This window comes from Microchirus variegatus, assembly GCF_963457635.1.
Source record: "Microchirus variegatus genome assembly, chromosome: 8".
Taxonomy (NCBI): Eukaryota; Metazoa; Chordata; class Actinopteri; order Pleuronectiformes; family Soleidae; genus Microchirus; species Microchirus variegatus.
Window position 1 is genome coordinate 20460664 of NC_139809.1, and position 20692 is coordinate 20481355.

The following is a 20692-nucleotide window of genomic DNA, read 5'->3' on the forward strand; positions in this document are numbered from 1 at the left end:
ACAATACTGACGACTACACAAATCAATGCTGTCAGTGAGCATACAGTCTTTGAATGGTTATCAGTTGGCATAGTGGGACAGATTCTTCACCTTCCACTATAAAAATCGGAGAAAGAAATGAGGCAGAATTTAAAGGGTTTGGTTAGCTCTTACTCTTGCACCATAGGAGAGTATAAGGAATATACTGTATGTGTGAGGGCGATGAGTGCAGCTGAGCACAGGAAATGTGTCTCTGTTTTTGGAAATGTGGAAGAGGAAATGAATGAGCACCCTTTGGCATTGAAAATGGAAATGCTGATACTAGTTGTCAAAAAAAAATAAAAAATAAAAAAAAGTAATAGTCTTGTTGTAAATATTCTGCATATCCGGGATGGTGTAACTGGAGTGTCTTTTTTTGTGAAATGAGATTATGATCTGTGTGTCAGGGTCATGAGTGTTGTAAAGATGTGACGAGCCACAGAAGCAGCAGTTGGAGCCCAAGCATCGGCCAAAGACACGGGCTTAGGCTGGTCCCTCGTCCACAATCAGAATCATCCTCCTGTCGAACAAATCAGTTGTCAATAAATTACATCATCATTCTTCTCTTAGGTGGCCTGAGGGATCTGGTGCTGGTTGCACCAGCTTTCACTAGATTTTTTACTGGCAACTCATGTCCTTCTATTAGCAGCTAATCCAAAAGTAATGGGACAGTTGGAAAGGACAAAAAAGGGGAGGCGGACTACTTTATTCTGTCCATCTACTTCCTCAGCCATTTCCGTTTGCTTCCTACCACAGCCTCTCCGTAATGTAAACATGCCGATACATTAATTAGTGGCCTGTTATGTGTGTGTGATCTCTGCCCTCACAACACAATGAAAGGCTGAGTCCTTTCAAAGATATGGGAAATAGTTTTTCCATAAATATTTACACATTGTATGCATTTTTCAAAGTTGGGGCAGGGATATCATACATGTATCCAACCTTGATCCTTTGTTTTACTCATTTAGCTTATGTAGGCTATGTGGTACATGCAAGGACAGGCACACAAGTGCCTTTGCAACAGTACCAGGACCTTCGATTGTATTAAAATCCTTGAAATAATAAAAAAGCATGAATAAATAATGGCAAAATTATTATTTTTTTTATTCAAACATAGTTTTGGAATGCTATTTTTAAGTGGCTCTAGTATGGTATTAATATCAAAGTGATTTACTGCCAAGATTCAATCTGTTTCCATCTGTTGAGGTAACAAATTATAAAAAAAATACATTTGAAAAAGGAAAAAATAAAAGATGTAGAGAGTTATGATGTTAAAGAGTTAATGTGTTTCTGAAAGAGATATTCCATTGGTTTAATTAGAGTTATGCAGTTTGATTAACTGGCAAATGTAACATTCTAAATATTAATGAATGTTCCATAGCATCAGATCAGCTGTTGAGGACTCACTTGGCACTGTATTGCCTGATCTTCCCTCTGCCAAGGACACTGTAATGGCTGAGGAAGAGCTAAGATCAAGCTGATTAAACTTTTTACAGACACCAACCCTGAACTCCACAGTAGAAACCAGAGGATTGGTGCAGAGCTCAGTGCAGAACCTCTGCTGATTGGACACAAAGGCTCATCCTACCAGAGCAGCAGCCAGAATGCAGAATCATAAAAGAAGAATGGCAGTGAGTATGAGAATTTCTTCTTTTTTTTTTTTTTAAATAAATCAAGAGACACAAAATCAAACTAGATAAATAAATGCAATAAAAAACAAGCTGTTACTAGATATAAATTGACAGGTTAATCAAATTAAATCAGGAATAGAATGGAAGCAGCCGGCATTTTTTTGGTCGAGGCAGAACCCCCCCAATGCTGATTATAACCAGACACAAACTGCAGAACCACCTCATTAATAGAGATACTTCCAACAATAATCTCGGAGAAAAACACATGTGTGTGGTTGTTGCTTACATCTTTGTTGTTGTCAAAACACACGTCCGGCCCTTTGCGGTATCTAGGGTTCCGAGCCAACTCACATTGATCTGGACCTTCAGCTGAACATACACTCTTCAGGAAAAAGTTTTTTTTCTTTTTGTTTTGTTTTTTACAAATAGCTCATTTCTACGGAGCCCCGAAGTGACATTTTTTTTAATTTCTTGGGGAAACTCGAGATCTCAGACAGCGCATCACTCGCCGTGTATCAGGACTTAACAAAGAAAAACGTCTGCACTTTGAGCTCTGTCCATACGGCTGTGACAATCACGAGTGGGCAAAATCCCACAAACGTAATACATTTTCAAGAAACATATTAGCCACTGCCTACTGCAAACGAAACGCGCTTTCAACTTTCAATATTGTAATTTTGTGATAACGCAATGAGTAATGGTCGTTGTGGTTGTTGGTTTGCCTATACACACACTAACACTGACCTCGGCTGTAAATCCAGCTGCTGGATTTTTGCTGGATTTTTACTCCCAAAAAAAATAAAAATAAAAAAAAAATTCAATTTTTTTTTTTTTTCAGATTTTTTGGGGAAACTCGAGATCTCGACTTTGAAACTCGAGATTTCTTTTTTTTTTTTTTTTTCTCATGTCACTTCGGTGGCTCCGTACATTTCATACCTCAACCATAACAGTTATGATGTGCAGAATCTGCATTGGCTAGGGGTACATGTGATTTATGTTTTTCCAGATATTTGCTCTTCAAATAGGAGCCGTTACAAAACACGTAACTTTATGGGGCCAATCAGCGATATTACGATATTATCTTCACACATATGCATGTACATATATATACATACACACACACACACACCTGGATGTATTATTGTCATGACGAGCAACTGAGGTCACTGTTGTGACCTTATGATGATGACACCTTTACTGTTACACCAGCAGGAAGCTACATTCACAGCACATCTGTCAAACAGATATCCTAAATATACACACATTACACACACACACCACTGCCCATCAAACTGATGGCAGCATGCAGCCTAAGTGTATATAAGCAAAGAAATCCAATCTGGGGCTCACTTTAGACCCTCTTTCTTATGCCCGTGCATCAGGCTAACCTGGGGTCTGTTTGACAAAGCAGGATAACAAACTCTAACCCTGAACTCTGAGATGATCTACTCTGAGATAGGAAACTCTGAGTTTTTGGTTCCACAGTTGATTTGAGTTAGTTTGATCAACTCGGTGTAGTTTCACCTGAGGTTAAGCGTGCACCACAAGTATAAAAAGACAGTATCAATGGAGCCCTGATTCAACAAGTCACCATGGCAACGGGGAAACAGAGGCCTATGTTCTTCACCCCACTGGAGTTCGAAATATTAATGTGCTCATACGGCGAGTTTGAGCATTTTTTTAAAAGGAAGTGTAACATCGCTGCAGCAGCAAAACAGGGGGAGATCATTGCTGCTCGGGTCAATGCGTAAGTTTAAATGTCGTCCTTTGCACAATCACAATAATATTACAGGGGGAAACTGCTTGAGTGGTAGCCTATTCATTTATCTAATTTAGGTGCAATCCCGCAGGGGGAGAAGCGCACTTGGCAGCAGTTTAAGATGAAACATAAAAACATTGTTCAAACAGGTAAGACCTCGGCATAATCTCATGGGGGTACCTCATTTTGATCATGTTTTACATTGTAAAGTAAATCTCTCGGACGTTCTATAAAAAACTCCCATTTGCAAAAAACGCAGTGCAACACACAATATCTGCTGTGATGTGAGAGCATGACGTCGGTTGGTAATATTGGAAATGTAAAGACTGATTAGGTTGTGTATGTAAATGATGGACTGTGACGTGAAACTGTACCGCTCAAAAAGATAAGTGCCTGGAAATGCAAGAACATCTATGCGTGGTCTGATAATCATCTCCCGACGAATATTTAATACTCAGTATTGCAGTAATGCTGCACCTTCATCCATGAGATCACTGTCAAAAGGACATGTCATGGTATTGAAAATAGTCGCCGCCTAATATAATTTCTAATGTAGACGGCAGAACAGACGGCAGAACTATACTACACCAAAACTCGCCTGCTGACTGAATGAATGAGGAAATAAAAAGAGGGCGGAGACAGAGAGAAACTTTGTTGAGAAAAACCTGGTCCCGTCTAGGTTAGGTTCATAGAGTATGTTACCATGGTAACTGACCGAGAGCTTAAGTTACCTCTCTCTGTGAAACAGGCTAGAGTTACTCCTCTTTCTCTGGTTTGACTTACCTCCCTTTGTGAAACGGAAAACTCAGTTTCCCTCATTTCAGGGTTAACAGAGTTTTCACTAAACCTGCTTTGTGAAACAGACCCCTGTTGAACATTCAGAGGGGACCTACTGTTTACTCCATAGGTGTGTGTCCCTGTGTTGAGAGCTTAAATCTCGGCTGTGATATGAGTGATGGATGGAAGGAAAGCTGGGGTGGGAAAGAAAAAGTGTAACTGTGTTCTTTTTTAAGAGTCAAATGAAAGGATACAGGGTTGTTCCGCCTGTCTTAGAGGTCTGGGGTCACATGACAAACAAGTTGCTTTGGCATCAGTGATCAGGAACACAAGATTGGTGTTTGGCAGCTTCTCCGCACGGTACATCCTAGAGAACCATACACAGGTAGGTAGGTAGGTAGGTAGGTAGGTAGAAGGATAGATAGATTTCAAAATAGTACCCCACAACAGTCTTTCCCTGGAAATACTTATCGACCAATTGATGCTACACAACAGACTGCAAACAGTTTTGCTATGGTTAGCATAGCAAAACAAAATGCTAAACAATGTTAGTTTTATGACGGTAACGTTCATCAATGTCTAAACTTCAACAGCAAAATGGAGGGGTGTGCTGGTGTGAACAGTTGTGCACATACAACATGTATATATATCCACACATCTTCCCTTCTCTTAGGACTGGCTTTTATGGAAGTCATGAACGTTTCTGTGTCTGGAGACGTTAACATCGGGGTGTAAAGCACGTGGGACCGATAATACCCAGTAATTACAACCATATTTAACCCCCCCTCAGACAGCACAAATTGACACAAAAGAAGGTCTGAGCAAAGTATGTGCAGTGGGCTGCTAACACATGTACTTGTTAGTTTGAAGTACAGCCAGCGAGAGAAGGAAGCAAAACCAGATAAAAGAGAAAGAGTTTTTTGTGTGTCCCCTCTACAATTCCGGTTACTGACAGATCAAGGTAATCTGTGCCTGATCAGAACTCATCAGAGAAAAACAGCTGCCTGAAATCAGGCTGGAAAACAGAAGAGGTCAGGAAACTGATGCTATGCTGAAGTCATCCCCACAGACCATTAAACAGAAGGATGTCCAGGAGGAAGATGCAGGAGGAGATGGAAAATCTTTAACAACACAACCATTTTTACACAGTTTAACACTGTAATGGGAGGTTAAAGTGTATTTGGGCTGCACAATTTCAAAAAAGAAACTGTGTATATTTATATAATATATACATGTCGTTTACAACTTATCTCTCTGCTTTGGTTTGTTGTAAACATTAACATGTATGTTACAACATACATGTAAACTTGTTATGGCCAAAATACTGGGCATTTACCTGGTAACTATTTAGTAAATTATAGCGTGTTATTGGGTAATTACTACTCGTAATAAGAAGGTAAGTACAAACTATGGCCACTATGGGTATCTACCTGGTAACTATATAGGTATTATGGTAAATTTTAGTGTATTATTCGATTATAAGCTGGTAATAAGCAGGTAGCTACATTCCCCTAATTATCATGATAGTACGATGAAACCATGGCCAAAATACTGGGTAATTACCCAGTAAATTATAAAGCGTTATTGGTAATAACTACAGACACTGTGGAATCCTATCTGAGCGACCAAGATGTTAAGATTGAAATATAAGTATCTGTAAAAATCTGATCAGAATCACATTTAAAACCACCTCTGTATGTGGTTTGCATCAAATTTGGGAACATTGTATCTTGTGTGTTTTTTAGCTGTCCAGACAAGCCAAAAAATATAAAAATTAAAGCTACATACAACCTGGTAATGCTTAAAAATCTGATTGGCACGTGGGTGCATGGAAACTTTTTCCTGTCAACAAACCAACAGACAGACAGCAGTGTGTAGAGCCAGACCACTGTATATATATGTATATATCTCACCTAGATATTCTGATATTTAAATGTTGTATGCATTGTGTGGCCTGAAACAGGATACAATGGACATTTTCAAGTAGATACTAACATAAGATGCATTTCTTTTTAGGGGAACCAATTAAATTAAATTAAAATAAGTTATATTTACCACAGTGCTGGCTATTAATTATGGTCGCTCATAAATTATTATTATATTTTATGCTATTTAAATTAATTACATTTTATGTATCATTGTAGCACAGAAATGTGTTTTCAAATAAAAGTGTATTAAAATTCAAATCTAATATTATTACACACACACGGAAAAAGCTGCACAAACATACCTGGAACAGTTCACACAGTCCAGGACACCCGAGTAGGATCTTTCATCGTTGTCAAAGAAGTACTGAGTCTGCTCTGTGATACAGCTTTCCTTAAACATGGCATCTGCTATGTCTTCATCTGCTGACTCCACTGAGAACATCATACAGATTTAATCAAAAATAAATACTCAAAAGGATAAAGGAGGTGGTGAGATTGCATAGTAAATTAATACAGTGTTCTGTTGGTTGTGTTTCACACAGTTCACACAGTTTTTATAGCTCACCTGGCTCTAGAAGGCTGGGGAAAATCAGACAGTAGAAGAGCTGCTGGAGTAAAGACCTAGACACAGAAAATAACAAAAGCCCAGCATGAGTCATATATGAGTCAAAAGGCCCTCTTTAACTTGTTTACATTCAGTAACCAGACACTACTTAATAGTAGCCATGCATCCGTCTGAGGCTGGAGTCATTGATGATGTAAATGTCCTGGGACATATCAGTCATTGTGATTTAAAAGTTCATTATATTGCAGCTGGACAAGCACACAGGTAGTTGATGCAATATAATATTGTGTAATATACAGGTCCATAAATATTGGGACACTGACACAATTCTTTGGCTCTATACACCACTCTGAGCCAAAAATAAGATAATTGTGTCGATGTCCCAATATTTATGGACCGTAAGTGCCCCTGTACAGCGCTAACTGGCCCAGCTGCATCACTGCACCACATACAATCCAACCTCCATGCAAACTCCTACCATGCAAATGTACTGTAGCTCCCACTCCCACCCACAAACAACATAAAATAAACTGAACCTGGACACTTACCAGGCAGCAGTGGAGGCCCACCAGCCAATACTGAGCAGATCTGCCATGGTAGGCTGGGGAGTCACAGGGAAAGACAGTCATGTAAAGTAAAAATCAGGCAGGCTCATTTTATGAACCAGAAATCCAAAACAATATCCAACTCACTAAATATGCATGTTAACTTCCTGGATTACAATAAACCAGCCTGACTATGGTAAGTCTGTCAGCCAAAGATGCCAAAGATATGTTTTACAGCTGGCGTCTGTAGAAGTCTCCTGCAGTATTTAACAATGAAGTATAGAATGTAGCGGTGGCTGTGCAAAGAGCTATGCATCAGTGCTTTGGCCCCTTAGGATGCAAAAATCATTTTCATTTAAGGCCCTGTCAAAATTGTCAGAGCTAACTATTGAAAGACAATGTAAACTTTTCCAATTAATATAGGAAGCTTTAACGCCCAAAGTCCATCTTTTCCAGTTGCGACAACTGACCAGAAGTTATGGAGCTGCCCTCTGTGCATATTGTCCATTAACACATTTAAAACTAGAATTGATTCATTGATATTTATTTAAATTATTTTTCAAGAGACAAAAAAAAAAGAATTACACCTTCCCCTTAGTATATATGCAAGGTTTAATCTGTTTTTCTTCCCCCCCCAGAATAATTTGTGAGTTTCTAACCACATAGACGGATCGTGGTCCTGCTGCAGCCTTGCTGTCTTTCTCTGGGTCGCACACAGACTGATAGTCATAGGTCTTGTTGAAGGAATACAGGGACGTGTTGACCAGGTTGATCATCAGCACTGGATCCACCTCGCCAAAGAACTGTCCAATCTTGATGAGTAATGCAGAAATAAGAAATTATAAGAAAAAAATCCAGCTGTGCTCTCTTCTCTTTGACAGGGATTTATAGTCATATCGTACTCTGAAAATGTGTAGCCATTCAGGCTGAGCCCATTCCGTTGTTTGTGACAATCATGCACTTGTCAAGCAGTGTTGACTCTGGAGCTGAACAATCACAAAGGCTGTAATTTATTGTTGTTATATGGATTTTTCAATCAAATAAAATAATACACACACACTGTACATATAGGAAATACTTAACACTTTGCAACCTTTCATAGTAGGTGATATTTTGACTTTTTGACTGTGTCAGTTGGTAATGCTCCACATTTCAAATCTACGACACCTAGGATTGAGCTGAGGCTTGACTTAAAGATGTAAATCTCCAGTCATATCTACAATATCTGTCAGAAAATTAGACGTGTTCCCCCAAATAATTCCGCCTTGCTGCAGTGCTGCCATTCTATTTCCCCCTCTGATCATGCAGAATTGTGTTGTGCATATAGTGTAATTTATTAAGCATGTTGTTGTCACTGTGACAGCAGGTTTTGTGCAATGCAGTGTTCTCGCAAAAGGTGTGTTTAAAAATAAAGTGTGTGTCAAATAGACCACGTGGGATGGTCACTATGTTGACCGTCTTTAAAACGTCCAGCATGTTTGAATTAGTGACATCTAAAAGTGAGTGGAGATTGTAACAGAAGACTCCTCTGTTTGGAACTAGAATGGCCTTCCCAGGCCAGAAAGAACATTGACATTCTTTGTTTACCTAAAAGCGTCCACATTTACTTGTAAAACACATTACTTTGGCTGGTTTGTTTGTCTGTCTGGGCTGTTTCATTTTCCTTGGAAAACAAAACCTACAGGTCAGGGGTTATGATTTGGGAAACGAAACAAAGAACTGCAACAAATGAGCCATTTTGTTTTCTTAAAGATTCTGGTGGAAATAAAACTATACACTGTCACCCAAAACTCAAGGTAAAATAGTGTGGGGAAGGCACCACAATTAGATAACACCTTTTTTAAAACACAAACAATATTTTCATTAAGAGCAGAAAGACAACTGTTGACTTCCTGGAATACAAAGACCCATTTGAATAGGAAATCTCCAACCTGCATACATACATACATACATACATACATAACCTCTCACTGAGACTGATTACCCTCAGCTGTGGGAGCACACAGCTGAAACCAATAGTTACTCATTAACATACGAACATGTAGCAAAGGCTACGTGTTGCTTAAACTGTCCTGATAAAGGGATATGGCAGGGATCGTTTAGCTGTGGCTCAGAGATAGCCACATAGTCTGCACAATCCCGATGGACACCAAAATGTGAAAACAATATAGGAGGATGCTTGAAGAATTTAAAAAAAAATGCAACATGTTGTGAAAGGTCAGAAGGATCAAAGGATGCAGATGTCCTGTCTTGACTTGACATGAAATGTTGCCAAAGCCATTGTATTTCCAAACCACTAACCCACACACACCCACGGGCCTCGAGCAGTTAGATTAAAGTGGAGCTAACAATTTCTGGGATTCACAAGGGACTCGCCTCGCTACAGCTTCCACGACTGACTAAAACCCATCACAAACTTCCCTTTGGTCCACCTCCAGTGGCTTGTGCTCTATTTGACTGGAGAGAATTGATGTACTGGCATCCTACAGGAGATTTCAAACAATTCGTAACTAACCGGCCGTTATACGATACGATATACTTTATTGTCCCGTTCAGGGAAATTTGTCTTGGACTCATAACTTAACTGAGCTTAACATAAGCTCATTATTTGACCTCTGTATGAGATTGGTGGATTCCTTAGAAAAAGGTAAGATAATCCAGAGGTAGATACAAGAGTAAAATGAATGGATGACATGGATTACATTTTCAACATAACAACTAACCTTGCACTTCGGGTCGACAATTTCTCAGTTTTTTAGTTACATTCTCAGAACTGAAAGCATTGACTTTGTGAAGGCATTTGCCTTATTTTGAATTTGTTTAACTATAAGTTTTATCTTTAAGTGCCAAGTTAAGCACAGCTCTATGACATTCTGTCTGTCATTCCTGCTATTTCAGTATAGATTTCTGACTACGGGCCAGACTTGACTGTGTGAGGATGGTAATTACAGTCAAAGTGATGAGATTTAAAGAAGGTCTTTACGATAAAACAGACCATATGTGAAGGTGTTTTCAGTTGTAGTCACGCAAAAGTACAAATTTTCTCGAAAGGTAATGCTGTAATGTAACATATAACTTTTTATCAACAATCATTTTTTTTTAATGCAATATGTTTTTTTCCCAAACATTTCAACATCTTTCCCGAAACAGAGGCTCAATTCCTCAAGCTGACAAAAGTCAGAACTGCAAAAATGAAAACAGCACCCATCAGCAGGGTTCATGTGTGTTATTCTTCTGGAAGCCAATGATACATATTCATCAAAAATGTGATGAAACAAGTTCCCTTTTTCCACATCTCTGCAAAGTGTTTTTGAGTTTTTTGTTTTTTGTTGTCCTGAAATACCATTTAGAGTACTTCATGTACAAACAACACAATTAAGTTCACCTTCAAGTATTTACAATGAGAAACAGATACAAAAGTCACTTGAGGCCAGTTTTATACCCTGATAAGTGCTTTCACAGTTGCAGCATCAATGTGATTTATGTGATTTGTGTGTGTATAAAAAGGAGTAAAATGTTAGGTACCCCTAATATGTAACGTTCCCTAATACTTCATATCACTCACCAGCGTGATGTACTCATCTTGATTGGACATGAGAAGAAAACCTCCATCATCTAGAATCACACAGTCTACATACTACATGGTAAAAAAAACAGTTTAATGTTAATGAAAAATCACTTGTCAAAATTGTGAAATGATTAACAATTAAGATCAATGTATGATGACATTGCAGCCAAAGTAATCTTTTGTTCAAAGCAATATTTTTTTGATTTTTAATTTTTCTAAATACCTTGTCATTCCTCAGACAGCCGCAGATCTCATCCTTGCACTGAGAATGGGAGCCAAATCAGAAATGAATACATCGGCTAAAGGTGTTAGAGCGATACAGTATAATACAGAACAGATAATATTCATCAAAACAACTTACATTGATTTTCAGAGTAGCATTCATGAAAGAGTTCATCCAGAACGAGACATTGAGTTTCACTCCAACCACTACAGAACAAGCCACAAAACACACAGAGGTAGAACCTTGATGAATAGCTACTGAGTCAACTGCGTTACATCACCACACGCAATCTCTGCAACACTGACCTGCTGGTTTGAGTGTGACTTTGTCAATGGTGAGGTCCACTGCTTTGCTCACTAGAATACCTGTCTCGGAAACAGACTCTCTGGCCTCGGCTGCGTTCGAGAAGGAAAAAACACACAAGGGACGAGACAAGGCAGTCATTGCAAATTTGCTAAATTAGTGTTGAAAAGTTCACGGAACGAGAATGTGAATGAACCACAGTTGGGAATGACAGTAATCACCTTCCATTGTGGAGGGGGGGTGGGGATTCCACACATTATTAGCTGCTTGTAATTTATGACAGCAGAAGTGGAGCCTGTGAAGCAGCTACATGTGTTAATCCAGTCAAGTGTGGCTGTAAGTGCGGCTCCGTTACACTGACATTTAACTGTCCTGGTGTGTGTTGGAGAGATTGCAGTGCAGGAAAGAAGAGGGGGAGAGAGTGCAGATGAGTGCTGAAAGACACAGCAGGAAGAGGAGAGGGATTACAGAGGGTGATAGCAGACAGTATCTGTGAGTGTGATCTTTGCGAGTAGGGTTGGGATGACGTCCAAAAGGCAGAAAGCAGGATAGGATCAGACTGAAGATCTTACACGCGTACACACATGATATTTAAGACTTACGATTGAAAGGTGGAGCTGTGAAAATATAAATTTCATTGTCCAACGTCCTCTTGTAGAAACTGGACTCGTATGTCTCAGGATTTTCTGTCCACTCTTCTCCAGCACTGAAGATAAAAAAATAATAACAATATAGTCACATACAATTATATATGGACAATTAATTAATTAAACAATTAAATATCTGTATGAGCTTACATCAGATCTATCAATGCAATTAAACGTTAATCTGTTGCCAAGTGTCATATAAATAGAAGTCACACCCATTGTAGCTAATATATGGGGCATGATGCAGTAAAAGCAATGACAATTTCATGTTTTATCGCCAGCAGGAATATGCATTCATCTCAAGCTGGTATGTTGTATTCAGCCTAAATGAGAGTCCCAAATGTAGTTCAGACAAAAAGCAGCAGCAAGGAAATTGAGGAAACTGGATATGTGGATACGACCCATGTCCTGCACCGGGCCTGGCAAGCACAGCCAAACATATCTAATCCTCTATGTTCTGGGAGAAAACCCAGAGGAGCAGGTGAGTAAATTGAAAGTTCTAAACCTCAGAGTATTACAGTCTGTATCCATTTTCATCTCATACATTTTCACCACCATATATTTGAGGTTATACCTGCTGTGTTATTTCAAAATGCAAGAGCTATAAGTGATAGAAGTGAAGATCAGAGCAAGAGTACCTTCTTGGGTAGACCCTTGTGATTCCACCATCTGTGGCAACAAACCTGGCTGCAACTCCATCCCTATGATCATGGAGGACAACAACCAATCAGACATTGTTACACAAATCAATAACATACATCCAAAAACAAAATTGGTTGAAACTTGAAAAATACTTCAGTTGGTAACTCCTAAATGCTTTAAGTTCATACAAATGTGTGGAACTTTCGAGCAGTTATTGAACAGTGCGAAATCAAAGTGTGATAAAGCATCATCAAAGCTTTGTTGACCAAAGGAAGGCAAGAGAAACCAGACAATAACTAAACTGTGGCTGTACTTCTTAACAAAGACAGAGACAGACACAGATCTCAGAGGTTTTTTTAATAATCCACTGTGCGTTTCAGAACCTTATGTGGCTGCATTGTTATTAGCCAGCTAGAAACATGCTGATGTGCTTGAATCATGTGTGAATGACACAGATTTATTGAAGTATTGACTCTGATGCTAATGATTTAGCAACGAGTTGAGGGTTAGCACATCATCAGCTCATTCAGTAATAGACTGATCCATCCACACTACACCACAGAGCCACTTCAATGTATTTCATTAGTGTCTGATTTGATATTAGAAATATGTGTCTATCTTCTCTTCATCGATCCTTCTCTCTTAAGTATATATAGCATATTTTGTTTTTATGAAACAACAAAAACAGATGATGGAAATACAGTGGTATGCAAAAGTTTGGGCACCCCTGTAAATGTTCATGATTTATCTTTATAAATCGGTTGTTTGGATAAGAAATTTCAGTTAAATATATCATATAGGAGACAAACACAGTGATATTTGAGAAGTGAAATAAAGTTTATATGATTTACAGAAAAATCTGCAATATCAGCAGATTCTGGAGGACAATGTCCAGGAATCAGTGACAAAGTTGAAGTTGTGCCAAGGCAAACCATCAAACCTGACTGAACTGAAGATGTTTTGTAAAGAAGAATGCCTTCCGCCAGATTCCAGACTCTAATTGGAAGCTATAGGAAGCGTTTAGAGGCTGTAATTTCTGCAAAAGAAGGATGCACATAATTTTTCTTTTTTGGAGCCTAAACTTATGCACATGCCTAATTGTGTTTAAATAATTATTGCACACTTTCTTTGAATCATATAAACTTTATTTCATTTCTCAAATATCACTGTGTTTGTCTCCTATATGATATATTTAACTGAAACAACCAATGATTTATAAAGGAAAATCATGCAATTATGCAATCATTTACAGGGGTGCCCAAACTTGCATACCACTGTATGACTACACGAGTGTAAGGACAAGAAATGATAACAGAATAAGCCACACACCCTTCCTATATTTTTTAAGTTATTTCACTTTAAATCTTAAGAGGATATTATGTCTAGTTGTTTAATGTATTGTATATGTATTGTTCTGTGTAGCAGTGTAGCTCACAACAATAGTATCTGTGCTCAGAGAGGTGTGGTTTCACTGACAGCTTAGACTAGGAGGGGGTTGTGCTATGTAAATGTGATGATTCTGTCTCTTGGCTCCCAGAAGTTTGCCTATATTCAAATTGCCATATATTCTTCAAATATTATCAGATTTGCATGTGTTGGACATTGTTGGAAAGCTTACACTTTTAGAATCTGTAAATAACTCAAAATGTCCCTCGGTAGACTTGTGACCGGTTTTGCCATGGCTGGCCACATATGGTATCTAGCAATGTATTTGCTGATCCAGGTCCAATCACCGCGAGGCTCGTTGTCCGACTCCTCCTGCCTTTCTCTCTCCACCGTGCATGAACAATTGAGAGGCTCAACTTGCTGAGCACCTCTTTAGTGATGGGGATTTTCCACACAGCTGCGACCCAGTGTCAGATTTCACTACCAGCCTGCACTGCTCCCCGATCTCCCTCCTTCTTCCTCCTCTCTCTCCCTCCTTCCCTCAGCTCTCAGCCCTGTTCATGACATGATTTTTCAAACTCAGGAATAGAGTTAGCCTTAAACAATAGGGTTTTGTTACTATTTAAACCTGGAGTGCAACCGTTATTAATGTTAGTAGTAAAACCTGTGTTTATCCTGCTATTTCAATGTCGACAAATAAGGTATTTTGGGAAATAACGTTTCGGATAGTCTGTCTGACCGGGTTTCTCCAGAAATTGCATTGTAAGTTGTACTGAGGTGCAAGTGACAAAAAAAGGCCCCATGTCAACTTCATAAAGCAGTCTGAGAATACTGAAAAGTGTGCTTCCGATGCTGTGCCTATCTCAGCTGACGTAGGGCGATAGGCGGGGTACACCCTGGACAGTTCGCCAGTCCATCGAAGGGCCACGTAGGCAAATAACCATTCACTCACACTCTCACACCTACGGTCAATTTAGAGTGACCAATTCACCTAATCCCAAAATCGGCATGTTTTTGGACTGTGGGAGGAAGCCGGAGAACCCGGAGATAACCCACACACACACGGGGAGAACATGCAAGAGGTCTTTATGCAGTGAGTATATAAACACCCATGCTTTAAGAAAGTTGTAAAAATTGTGAGATTACACCAAAGGAAGATTAAATGCTGTGGTCACACATTTTCGCATCGTGCCATTCGCATCATCCACGGCGAGTCTTCCTTGCTGATTTTATTAAATGGTCTCTGAGGACAGAACATCCAGGGTGTTATCTAGTTCCAGGTGTGAACACACGGAGATGGTAAGTGTTTCCTCCATTGTGAACCAACTGGCCTGCTGGCGACTGACCACAGACAAGACACGGTGTGACAGACGTATGAGTCGGAGAATCTCAACGCCAATTGGTCATTGTATGAGGCAAAGTTTTCACTAAAGTTGACATTTTTCATATCGAACAAATGGAGCAAATTATGCTAAATGCTAATGAAAGCACCCGTGTCAGTGCCTTGACTTTGCATGTAAACTTCCTGCACAAAAAATCGCACCATATCCAGTGTGACAGCAGCAAAAGACAAACAAGAGCTGTTGACAAGATAAACTAGGTTGAATCCGAGACCATTGAGTACTGCTGGGTGTAACTATAGGAAATCTTGGTGATGTGACATTACTCGGTCCTTTTTCTGAAAACAGACGCTGTCAAGCAGTACTATCAGACCTGACTGGGGGAGCATTTGTGTATATACAGCAGTGCAAGGGTGGATGGGGACAAGAAGCATTAATCACGTCAAACTCCTGAACTGGGGTTTTTGAGCAGTATAATTAACTTCTGAAACTCTTCATGGGGGTTTCTATGTTTTTTTCGTCATATTCCAACCTGGTTGTGTTCATCGCTCTTTACTTTTTGCTGTTGGCTCCGTCTGTGTTGACATAAAATAAAATGAAATAACTTAAAAAATGTAGGAGGGGTGTGTGTGACTTATTCTGTTATAATGTAATGTGAGCAGCATTACAGCATTACAGTATACACAGCATATACACAGTAATAACTTACTTGATGATGGTTTGAATGTGGATATTTTTTAATTCAAACGTTATGAACTACCGTTTTAAAGACAAATAGTGAGATTTCAAAGTTGATTCTGTACGTGATCGGTAACAAATGTGACTCTCGGACTGATGATATATTTTGTATTTTTTGGATCTGTAAAAATTATTGCAGCTGTGCTCAGAACCATTTGTTCTTATAGACAGAATCATTTGTCTCCATATTTCCTAATGCTTAACAGACACCCTGCAGTGTGTGCAAGTGTGTTTTTGAATTATATCAGACAAGTGGGCACACAATGAAAGGACAGTCTGAGGTCATTATTTATTTATTTTTTTCATATCACAGCACGTCTTGGCAGAGCTGAGTACACTAGGGTGTAATATGCATTTTGTGCTTTTATCAAGTTTCACGAGTTGTGCTCAATTCACTCAGAGTGGAAGTGAAATAAAGAAAACGGAGCATGAAACAAGCACAAGATATGTTACAACTAATGTAAAATACCACAAAGCAAAATACAAGGGTTATGGCTTTAGGTCAGGCCATTCAAGATTAATATATATTGCACTACTTTAAGGCAGGGAAGAGTACAAATGTTTGGCACTCACACTGTCTGCTCGTTCCAAAGTTTAACCAGTTCAGCCGTCAGACCTGCGTCCAGGATCAGTCGACTCACGAGGGACACATTACCTTAAAGACAAGATACATTTTACATATTGCAGACATTACAGCACAACAATGACACCACATTCTGGAGCCAAGGTCCACTGCATCCATGCATGATGTCATCTTTCCAGACCAGGTTTTGCTCATGCAGCTGAACAAACTCAGTTACTTTCCCTGGGCCGTCGTGAATAAATCAACCAGTTCATTGTCTGTTTGTTTTTTGTTGTTGTTGTTTTTATTTTTGTCTTATTCACAAAAAAAATTGCTTGAACTCTGTGTTTGAAGCACAAATCTTCAATACTGTGTTACGTAAATTGATTCTTACTCTGAACAAATTAAGAAATTCCTCAGACCCTACATAAGCAAAAAATGATCCAGCTGTCCTACAAGATGTAAAAGCACACTTTTAATTAAATGGGAAGCAGTGCTGCTGTGATATCATTAGACATGTTACTTTCAAAGGCACACAGAATTGTAAATATCATCTTAAGAATTATGAAATGAATGATCGCTGTGTTCTTGGTGAATGTCATCACTTTCTCCCTCATTCCTTGAATAATACAGTATGTAGTTAATGATGATTCTCCATAATTGACTCTCATCCCAGGCTGTCATATCTGATGTTCCTCCTGTTTCTAAATTTGTTCCAGGCTGCAGTTTCATAACTTCCATACTTCAACATACATGTCAGCTATCGCAGTCCTATTTTATTTTATTTATATCGTCACTCCTAAGGAGATGCTATGCTACAAACGCTAAAAAGTAGCTGGCTAATCTAATACAGTGATTTCCAGGGTTCCCAAGTTTTGAAATAAGGAAAAGAAAACATTTACAGGCCTGAAATTTAATGAATGTTTTGGAAAATTAGGGATGTCCTGATCCGATCGAAAGAGTCTGAATGAATGTTACCCACTGACGTAGCATGATGGGAATCACAAGGTACCACCGGACATGATTCAATAAGCGATCCATGGTCCAAGATACCAATAATATCACGATGCAACGATTCTGTGATAAACAATATTTTGCAAGACAATCAAATAGCAATGCATCATGATATCTGTCTAACTGAAGAAAACTAAAAAATCTGTGAAAATTAAAAGCGCAGGATTTCTCAATTTAATCACAACATAGAGAACAAAGTACATAAAGTCAATATATTGAACATGGATGGGGCATCTCTTAATGCTACATCCCTGTTCTTTGGCCAGGTCACTTCTGCCCAAAGTTTCCCTCATTTGAGCAATACTTGTACATATCTAACGTTTGTCAGATTATAAACGTCAGATATTTAAAACTGTTGTGAAGGATGTCTACGGAGAATGAGTTCCAGACGGATATCGACTCCAAACCTGCGACAACTTCCCGCTTTTTTTTTTATTGAGCTGTCTCTCCAAAACTCAGTAGCCAATCGGCAGGCATAGTCGTAAGGCCCCGCCCACAAACAAAAAAAGAACCAATCAGGGCGCACAAAGAGCAAGTGTATTTTCAAACAATGAACTACAATATTTTTGACAGATTAAATTTATATTATTTTGCTTCTTAAAGTGATTAACTGTGTCTCATATTTATTGGCGAGTCTTTGCTGGATTTGAACTGTGTCACGTCTTATCCCATACCAAAATATAACAAGCACTATTCTATTCTATTCTATTCAGAATCTAGTCAGTCTAACAGTCTTTCGTTAAAAAAAATATATCTATATTGTCAGGGTGAAAAGTGAATAAATAAGCAATGCACTAATCTGCAGTATCCCTGCAGTAAATCTAATCACTGGCCGACAGGAAGAATAATGGGAGGAGCCAAAACATTCTTCAAGAATATATGAAGAGGAAACAAATGATCTCATGGCTCTTGTCAGGAAATTATCTTGTGAAAGAAGAAAACATCATGTGAAGTACGGTAGTCGCTTCAACGCAGCATCAAGAAAAGCTTTAATGCCTTTTTCTATGACATGACCTTGGCTTAAAACAGATCAAGGATACTTATATCCATTAGCCTGATGATGGAGGTAAACCATACCAGGCGTGAGCTCCATTAGATGATGACAAGTCAAACAATATGAGTCATTGTGTAGCATGAAAGCATCAGGCTTCTAGGAAACTCTAGTCGATGTGGCTGATGTCACTTTGCTCAAGCTGCACAATAATCTGATGACCAAAATCATGCTCTGAGCTTGACATGTTGACCATCACTGAGAGTGAACATTTCTAGCAAGAAAATGCATATATATGCTCATGCATATTTTCTGCACACACCGAAATGCTCAAGAAGTTTGTGGATCACACTTAAATGAACACATCTAATGACACGTGCCACATTTAGCTTTAAAGAATGACAAAATCCATTGTTTTGCAGACAAAATCCAGATCTATTCACCAATCAGAAAAAAATAGAAAAGATAATTTTCAGTCCCCAATAAATTGTATAAATTACATTAAAACAAGGATGTAATTACAGTTCCTGAATCTCAATGATGACCGGACCAAGTGGTCATCTGTGTCCACGCTCTTAGAACAGCTGTCTCTTCGTTGTCTGCAGCTCGTGCAAAATGCAACGGCTTGTTTTCTGACCGGAAAAAGAAAGCATGACCGCAATACACCAGTTTACTCCTCCCTCCACTGACTTTCTGTCCGGTTCAGGATTGACTTGAAGGTTTTTATTGCTTGTTTTTAAGGCTTTAAATTGGAGGGCCCCAAAATATTTATGTGATTTGATACATCTCCAAACTGATGGCAAGGAATTTAGTAACACATTTTCCTGTCAGATGAGATTTACATTCGCTTACATACACAAACGTTGTTGCAATGCAGTACAAAGTTCACATCACCTTTAAAAGCATTTTTTGAGGCTGTGCCAAAATGTTCTTTTCAATGTGAGCCACTTCACAAACAGCACCCCTTATATTGAAACCACCCCTGGAAATGTTTTTGCCTTTATGAATCATTGGTTGTTTGGATAAGAAATTTCAGTTAAATATATCATATAGGAGACAAGCCGCAGTGTTTTTAATTTTGATTGAAGTAACCGTTTTTGGCCGCATTGTTACAGATGGTGCCTTAACAACACGTGTGTCATTTCAAAGACTTAATTCTCCAAATGTGTAACAGATATTCTTCTTCCAAAAAGAAGGAATAAACAGCCAAAACATGACTCAGCTTAAATGATTTTGCCAATTTTTATTTCCATTTTCCGTCATGTGTATAGTGAAGCTTGAAGTATTGCATCGGATTTTACATTTTTGTCTGGCTGATTGGATCCACTGATTTTGACCACTGCTGGACCTAATTGCAACATACCAAATATTACTCTGGATTAGTAGAATTGCAATATTTCAAATGGACATTAAACAATAATACAGAAAACTGTGCTGAGTGTGTGCTGAGTGTGAAAAAAAAAAAGAGATGCATGACTCACAGACACCTGGAGTGTTTCTATCGATGTACTCATTGAAGTCCAGGAGAAACTGGGTGTTGTTGGTTGACACCTTCAAGTCTTTGCAGTAATCCCTGAAGAAGTGTTATTGATCAGTTTCAATCATTGTATTTGCTCATAGCAAAATCAGGTTTCTACGGGACAGTATAGGGAGCATTCACCTTGGCGCAATGTAGGTGTAACCATACTCATTAAACCTCTTCAGCTGCATGGTCTCCATTGCTTTTGAGAAGACAAAAACAACAGTTTCAGGTTTCTAACTGACACAACTGTGAGGTATCCCACTATATATTATCACTACAGGTCGACTAGTGCACAATAAACTATCATTTCTATTTATAAAATGATGAAATGTACACTGGTATTCGTGCTGCGCGAGTGAGACCATTTCAAAAGTCCAGACACACTTGACAATTCAATGGTCATATCAAATGTTGCAGGCGGAAGGCTGGTGGGTGATACATGGACACAGCTGAATGTCTCACACACACATGGCTATGCACAGGGTTAGTACACAAGCACAGACATGAAATATGAAATGCTGGCCAGATATGAG

The 20692-nt window shown here is 38.8% G+C and overlaps 1 protein-coding gene across 1 annotated transcript in view; it reads right to left on the reverse strand.

Annotated features, from left to right (window-relative positions):
• Positions 1–427: 427 nt before the first annotated feature.
• The window catches only part of LOC310931075 (voltage-dependent calcium channel subunit alpha-2/delta-1), a gene marked incomplete at both ends in the record, with an annotated part of 144429 nt that continues 124164 nt past the window's right edge, over positions 428–20692 (reverse strand). The window contains 16 exons of the mRNA XM_083894161.1: positions 428–538; positions 1936–2018; positions 4440–4552; positions 6416–6545; positions 6679–6734; positions 7227–7279; positions 7883–8035; positions 10789–10860; positions 11015–11053; positions 11153–11220; positions 11320–11409; positions 11920–12023; positions 12603–12665; positions 16644–16725; positions 20119–20210; positions 20298–20358. Of these exons, the coding sequence (XP_083750287.1) occupies positions 428–538; positions 1936–2018; positions 4440–4552; positions 6416–6545; positions 6679–6734; positions 7227–7279; positions 7883–8035; positions 10789–10860; positions 11015–11053; positions 11153–11220; positions 11320–11409; positions 11920–12023; positions 12603–12665; positions 16644–16725; positions 20119–20210; positions 20298–20358 (1370 nt within the window). The remainder of the gene's footprint in view (positions 539–1935; positions 2019–4439; positions 4553–6415; positions 6546–6678; positions 6735–7226; positions 7280–7882; positions 8036–10788; positions 10861–11014; positions 11054–11152; positions 11221–11319; positions 11410–11919; positions 12024–12602; positions 12666–16643; positions 16726–20118; positions 20211–20297; positions 20359–20692) is intronic.